Raw genomic sequence first — 8,219 nt, forward strand, 5'->3', positions numbered from 1 at the left:
CCTTACTACAGTTTTTGTTTGTTTTTTTGTTCCTTGTTTTTTGGTTTTTTTCCACTCTTCGCCGCCCCCGCCTTGCGCCCCTATACTGGGGACAAAGCAGAGAGCAAAGACCCCAGGACACAGACCACCACAGAGGGCTTGATGGTTCGTCTGAGCGGTACCACAGTGGCCAGCGTCGACGACCAAATACCTGTAATAAAGATGGACACATAGTCCTTTGAGGAGCTTCAGAATTAAAAGTAATATAAGATCAGACACAGAAGCTACACACAACTGGATAGACAGATAGTTACCTTTCCAGGGCAACACACACCATGAGCCAACACTGGCTGGCCAAAGATGACAATAGTGAATGACGTGCTTACAACTTCTTCATTCAACCCACAGAGGTGTCACTAACCTCATGCAGCAAGACTGAATGAGAGTTCAGAGATGAGACGGTTGTATGACGTAATCGAAAAACTTGACCAGTTCTCTCACCTGCGAGGCGTAAAAACATAATGGCAAATCATATTTAGAAGAGTGGTGGTGAAAAAACCATTAACATATGGACTTACATGTGACTACAACCAGATATTAGAAACAAAAATGAAACAATAGTCTGTTATTAATGAACACAATGTGATTTCTGTAAATATGAACAAAAGTGGACGGGGAGTTTTGCTCGTGGTTCATTAAACTTGACCATCAATGAAGTGTAAAACACTACAGGCTGGCAGCTAAACTTTCGGTGTTCTGTTCAGAATTTAAGTGTGTTTGTCTGAATTAACGTCAGTATGAACTTTATTATCAAACACCATCTCCAGATCCACTGCTCTGAGCTGCTGCTCTCCTCATTATTACATCACTTCATCGCCTTTTTTGTTCTTCCTGCAACTGTTTTTGTTTCCTGATGTGTTTTAACTACTAAGTGATATTCCAGAACAGTCTACCAGTTTTCCCAGGTTGAGTTGATTTATGACAAAGTAACTATTTTTTAAACACGATCACGACTTTTAGTTTGTGATCTTGGTGATCTCAGAGAAATCCCATCACTGAACTGACACCTACTGGAGCTCTCACCACCTGCAGAGTCAAGTGGAGCACATTTGAAATGATGAAATATTCCTCTAAATGTAAAGGTCATACAACACTTCAACACCCAAGCACCTGACGACTCGACCACAACCGCCAAAAAGAAATTCTTTACAGACAGACGTACGACACAAAGAAATAAATAATAATAAATAAATAAAGACATTTCAGTCAATGTACAACCTGAACTAAAGAGCAAGATGGCCACGAGGGTCAAAGGAAGGCCGACACCAACGATTATGTATGCACCACATCTGTGATGAACACAGGTTTTTCATCGTAAGTCGTAGGTGTTGTTGTGTGTCGTAATCTAGTCGTAGGTGTTGCTGTAATCAAAGCTTTCCTCCTGTGAGGTGTTGTTCTGTGTAAATCTTCCCATCTCTCACAGGAAAATGTTGTTTGAGAGATTAGTTAAAGGTTTTTAATATCTACAAACATTGTTTAAGTGATATCACGACAACTGCAAGTGGAAGTTTTTATCTTCTCTACATAGAAGAAAAAATAATGTCACCAAACTTTACCTTTGAAAGCTGCAACACCTGAAGAGTTCACAACCAGCGTCTGATGTGTCGTCCTCTGCATCCAAACAGTCTGCAGTAAATATGCTAAGTGATGACATGCAGGAAGTTTCTGATAATCTACAGCTCCTCTGATAAGAGGAAGTGACAAACAAGAAGTAGCTTACCACTTATCGGTGCAACGCGCCACGTCGAGTCTGGAGAAATTCACCAATGCAAAAAATGATGTTTTATATTTCTGCTTTTATATTTCTTGTGTTTTCTTCCATTTCTTGAAATTTCCAAAAAGATGAGACTTTTACTCACTGAGGTTTTAATAAAATGTTTCCTGCCACGTCCAACAAGCACAGAGTGTCACCTTTACTTGATACATTGCGCGCAACAGATCTGAGCCTGATCTGTCTCTGAGGACACAGTTTGTACACGTCAGGCAAACAGTGGCAGAGGTTTTCTGTGTGTCGCAGAATTAAAGAAGCAACTAGAACAGTAAAGATAAGTTCAAATATGTGTAGATATCTATTACAATGAGGCTGAACTGATACTTTAAAAAAAATCATCAACACAAGTTTCAACACACACTCAATGATTCTGTTTTAATCATCACCTTTAAAAAGTTTATTAACTTGAATCAAAGAAGAGAAAAAGCAAAAAGATTGACTTCAAGTTGTAGCCGTTAAAAGATCATCAAGCTTTAATAAAAAACATTAAAGTTTAATTGCACAACCGCAGCGTCCTCTGAAGATCAGGAGAGATTGTTGCTGATAACAAATGTTTCTGTGCAGGAATCTGCACGTTCGATAGAGCATCAAAACTCTCAAGAGTACTCATATCTGAATTAGGTTCCTTATATTGTATTTAATGTTTGATTCAGTCATTTTGTCACTGCCCTGATCTGAAGTTTTCTGTTTACAAAGTCTGACTTTTAGTTTCATGTCATGTTGTTTAGGTTGAACGTTTTAGAGGACCCAAGTGCAAACAACAGCCAAAGACAAGATCAGTAGAAAGTGTTTATTGAAAACACACAAGAACTGTTGTCAAATACATGCTCTGAGTCACATCCTAAAACTAACATGCCAACCACGAAACAGCAAAAATAGATGAAATAAAAGATGAACAATAATATGTAGCAAAAACAAAGCAGCTTTGGAATAGATGTACGTTAGATAAACTGAGAAAAACTGAACAAGAATGAAATTTAAAGAGAGACCAAAGAAGAAAAAAGTCCTAAAGACTGTTAGATGCTCTCCCTGTTAAAGAAACAGACAACAGTCAGAATAAAGATTTTGGTGGCTATAATGAGCTCAGTTCATCAAAACATAAAGATAATAATGATAGACATCAACTTACAGCTACAAAATAATAAGAAACATATTTATTTACATGTGTTGAAGCCTTCACAGTGAACCGAACAAGTTGAGCAAAACATTCCCAGCAACCAGTTCTCCACAGCAGAGTCAAAGCAATGCTCCTTTTATCCTACAGTTAGGTGTCGATTGGAAATCGTTCAGTAGATGACAGATCTGTCTTGTCTCTAGTTCTTTCTATTGCCTACATTCTCCTTCGTGTTTCTCTCCTTTCTCTCTCTCCCGCTTTCTCTGCCTACACAGAGCTGACTGTGTGAATGTTGTCATCATTCCTGATGATCTTGCTGATACATGGCTGTCCATTCTGCAACAACACACAGAGGCCAAAAGCTTGTCTATATCCTTTCCTCATGAACACATACAGGAATAAGTCTGCAAGAGGACTCAACTTAAGAAACGTGATGACAGTAATTCAAAGGTGAAAGTTCATTCCTCTTCCTCTGACAGTAACCAGATGAATGGGCATGACAGCAGTGTGTAAATAAGCAGCAATAGAACCAAAACTCCCACAATTCTTCGTTCTTCATCAGAGGGGACAGTGCTGGCAGACAGAGCTTTGAGGGTCCCACCCAGGAAGAATATGAACAGTGGGAAGGGAAGGAGGAAGGAGACAGCGAATATGGTGACTGTGACCTTAAAATCAACCCAGAAATAGAAAGTGAGGAGAAAGACAAGAGGAAAGATCCAGACCAGGACACAGACCACCACAGAGGTCTTGATGGTTCGTCTGAAGCGGTACCACAGTGGCCAGGCGATGACCAAATACCTGTAATACAAGATGGACACATAGTTTTTGAGGAGCTTCAGAATTATAAAGTAATATAATGATCAGACACAGAAGCTACACACATACTGGATAGACAGATAGTTACCTTTCCAGGGCGACACACACCATGAAGCCAACACTGGCCAGCAGACAGATATCGTAAATAAAATGTGCAGTTAGCTGTATCTTCTCATTCTTAAGTGATGTCACCATAACGCTCAAGCAGCAGAGCTGAATGAGGTCGGTGATGAGAAGGTTGATGACGTAGATCGGAGCAACTTGACCATTTCTCACCTGCAGGAAAACATTGGTAAAAGTAACAGTACATGTAAGACAGAACGATGACACAGGCAGCAAATAAAGACATTTCAGTCATAATGTACATACCTGAGAAAAGAGAGCACAGATGGCCACGAGGATCAAAGGAAGGCCGACACTGATGACTGTGTATATCAGTGCACTTTTGGCAATGATTGCTCCATTTTCAGAACCATTGACGTTGGAGGTGATGTTGCTGTGATTGAAGCTGTTGTCCTGTGAGGTGTTGCTCATGTAGAAATCTTCCATCCTTCACAGTGAAACCTGTTGCGTTGACACAAATACAGTATAGCTACAGTACGTACTCACAATAAATATATTCTCACAAATATTTACATTTTTACATAAAAGAAAAAAACGTCGTAAACAACTAACTTTACCTTTGAAAGCTGCAACACCTGAATGAGTTCACTACACCAGCGTCTGATGTGTCGTCCTCTGCGTCCAAACAGTCTGCAGGAAATATGCTAAGTGATGACCTGCAGGAAGTTTCTGATAATCTACAGCTCCTCTGATAAGAGGAAGTGACAAACAAGAAGTCAGTCATGAATATGCATTATCACACAGCTCAGTGTTGTTTTATCTTATACTTTGGTCACTTTTTTCTGGTGAATACACACCAATATAAACTCTCTGCAAGTGAGGCAGAAGAAGGATTAATGATTATTTTCCAGCTCTGTCTGATATGACAGCAGAAGTCAAGGGCTTTTCTTTACACTGGTTATATTTGAAGCTTTAACAGACAAATTCTGTTGTCAGGTCCAACTCAGAACTTCCCCCAGAATCATGCACTTCCTGTGATCCGCTGATCTAGAGAGATTCTTTCATGCACTAATATCATCTCCTGTGACTTACTCCACCGTGGCATCTCTCAGGCGTCCATTTCTCTGCACTAACAAGAGACAAGACGTATATCGCTCCTATTTTTGCAGCCTTCCTGTTCGCTTCAGAGTAAATCTCAAACTCCTTCTTATTGTATAGAAATCTCTCAGCTACATGCATCTCAGAACTTCTCACCCCCTCGAGCACAGCACCACCAGACCCCTCAGATCAACCCACCAAAGCATGTCGGCCCATTCGAAGAGTAGAAAATGCCTCCCAGAGGTGAACCTTAAAACTCACGTATATTCTCTGGCTTTTAACTGTGTTTAAACTTATATTTTTAAGATTATTTTTGGCCTTTCAAATCAATTTTTTTAATAGTGACAGGATGATAGCACATGCAGCAAAGGGCCACAGGTCAGAACTGATCCCTGGGGTTGCTGCGGCGAGGCCTGAGCCTTCGGTCATGGTGTGCGTGCTCCACCTGGTGAGCTACCATGGCGCCCTGATTTTTCTTATTGTATTTATTTTTAGGTTTGCTTTTAAAAGTCAGACAAACTTAAAACTAGCTGGTGTGACGTTGCATACTCTTAATCCACAGTTGCACAGTGCAGATCTGCTGGTTGAGCAGCCACAGACACATTATCTACCTGTGGAGATAAAAAACAGATTAAGTAGTGATGGCTGCTGATTCTGAAATAAATAAAACAACACAAAGTAAGTGGTAATCAGCCCGTGTGTGTGTGTGTGTGTGTTTAAGATTTTCTTTTGCCACGTCAGCAGTCAGAGCTTGTTGTGGGTTTAAATCTCCTCCATCACATGGATCGTACTGGTCATACCCCCAAAAACAGCAGAAAGACAGACATATAGTTCAATTTACAAAACAAATATTTTGTTCTGAGTCCTAAAACTGACAGAAAATGACGGGACACAAGTGAGAACCTCTTCAAATGTTTTACTTTGGGCCAGCAGCAGGTATCACTGGGGATCGAACAGAAGCAAACCTGTAAATTCAAAATAAAGGCCTCACACCCAGTAAACGGAAGACAAGCCAAGACAAACTCTCACTGGATCTTTGTGTCACTAGAGTCAAGCAGGGAGTGCAGGGGAGCCGGGGCAGATGTCCTCCCACAGGCTGAACATTAAGCAGGGCTGGGTTAGAGGAGCTGATGACAGGCAGCTGCAGACATTCAGCTCTCAGCCAGAGGCAGGCGGGGACCTCTGGTGGACATTTAAGACAGCACAGGGGGTTATTACCATTAAGAAAAGGGGAAACTATGAGTGAGACAGTTTCCAGCATCACCTGACCTCACAGTAACGCATCAACATGTACACCACTCAACACCTTTATAGGGACTTTATCCCTGTTTGCCCACTGTCGAAGCATCCTAGTGGGCACAATCTACCCAGTCCAAAGACCTCATAAATGAAAACACACATATCTGACTTCAACATAATGATCTCTCTCTTTTCTTTTTTCTTTTTTTTGTGTGTGCATAACTCGCAATATTGAGTACATACCCACACAAACAAACACACTCACACAGAAGAGAGCTGAGCAGTTAAAGCGAGGAACATTCTCATGAGAAATCTGATGTTTATCCCCCAGAAGCTACACAGCACACACACACACACACACACACACACACACACACACACACAGAAGGACGAAACGCCGTCTCTGCCATCTGTCTTTATGCTTCCCCTCCACACAGGAAGTGCTCTCAAGGTCACAGAGAGGTTGGAAAAGGCAGAAAGACAGGAGGTCCAAAGGGCCCTCGGTGATCAGAAAACGCGTTTGACGAGTATGACAAGAGTTAGCTGTACGAGGATGAGCCTGATGCGACACAAACAGCAAATATTCAAAGAAAAACAGAGAACACGTGGTGGAACACTGTGGACTTCATCTGCTAAAGAGACATTTTGTCCAAAGAGAGAGAATATTGGGCTTAGACATAAAAAAAAACATAAAAAACATGTATGGATGTATGACTATTGTGTTCTCAAGGTGAGGCAAGTTTATTTTATTGCCCCTTTTGACAATAAACCTTTATATATGAGACATAGAAGGGATTAGAAAACATCTCTGCTGCTCCCAAGTGGTTCAAAACAATCATTGCAGGTTAAAATGAACTAAAAAAAACAAAAATTTTCTCTATTACAAAATCAAAATTAAATGTAAATGAAAACATATACGGTAAATAAGGACAGTTTAAGAACTGTTAAAACCAAAATAACAAACGGGGGGGAAAAACTAAATGTAAATACAGTTGACTTATTTCTAAAAGCAGAGGAATAAGAGTGAATGCAAACAATTCAGATAAGAAGCTAAAATAATAAAGAGGAATTAAAATGTAAAAAACATGAAAGAGGATTTAAAACAAACAAACTTTACTTTTTAAACTTAAACTAAACTAAACTTAAATCATATTTGTAGTTAAATAATCTGAGTCATGCTATAAAATAGTTGCATGTAACATGCGTGTATGTATCAAGTTTCTAACAGGCCTCATATTTATTTTTCTCATTCCTATCTCAAACATAACTCAGGAACAAATCTTGTTTTTGCACCCATCTCTGTATTTCCTGTCAAGTAATGACATTATTGGAAAGGATTTCTTTATTTGCTATCTCTGAAGGATGTCCTATTCTGACGATATGCAGTGCTTTTCTATTTATTAATAGTGAATAATCACTGACCCGCTCTCCACCTCGTCCCATCAAAAGGCTTATTTTTGGCTGTTTTCCTGACCAGGCCAAACTAACGGGGTCAAACAGTGAGGAGTTATTACATAAGCTCTTTGTCTTCATGCTTCCTAGGTCAGAACAATTGCTGAAAACACAATTCTGGGCGGGAGAGGTAAGATTTGTGCTTCTGGATGAATTCCCGGGACACGGGACAATCGGTTTGTCAACACTGCATGATGTAAGATATCCATTGTGTTACTGTATCGCAGAAGGAGCAAAAGTAGCCTGCTTCTAGTTTAGTCCACATCTAAAGTTATGTTGACTGATTCAGAAATGTCTGCCGTTGTTCATGTGAATGTTATTGCATATTTGTATGCATGCATGCACGGCTGTTCTTTGGGGGTCAAGGGTAAAAAAAATCAAGAATCTCGATGCGATTGTTATTATCTTCGTCTGGACAAAAGTGTGAAGTGTCGGCTGGATGGTCCGCTTTCAGCTTCTTTAGGTGAAATATTTAAAGACAAGACAATTGTGACTGCCGTCTTGCCCAGATAGACTTGATGTCACTCAGATAAAATACGTTGTATAATAGGACTGGACTCTTATACGTTAGGATTCAAACGTCGGATTCTAACATGGGAAACTGGATGTTTGTTTACAGCGAGATCG

General features: G+C 40.1%; 1 protein-coding gene across 1 annotated transcript; it reads right to left on the reverse strand.

Annotated features, from left to right (window-relative positions):
* Window positions 1–3,382: 3,382 nt before the first annotated feature.
* Window positions 3,383–4,193, reverse strand: LOC109138969 (G-protein coupled receptor 4; the record flags this gene model as incomplete). Its single annotated transcript, XM_027284265.1, has 3 exons — window positions 3,383–3,722; window positions 3,829–4,016; window positions 4,110–4,193. Coding segments are annotated over 3 exons (612 nt in total), but the record flags the coding sequence as incomplete, so codon positions are not given.
* Between the last annotated feature and the right edge of the window lie 4,026 nt (window positions 4,194–8,219).

The sequence above is a fragment of the Larimichthys crocea genome, chromosome XI (genome assembly GCF_000972845.2).
Source record: "Larimichthys crocea isolate SSNF chromosome XI, L_crocea_2.0, whole genome shotgun sequence".
NCBI lineage: Eukaryota > Metazoa > Chordata > Actinopteri > Sciaenidae > Larimichthys > Larimichthys crocea.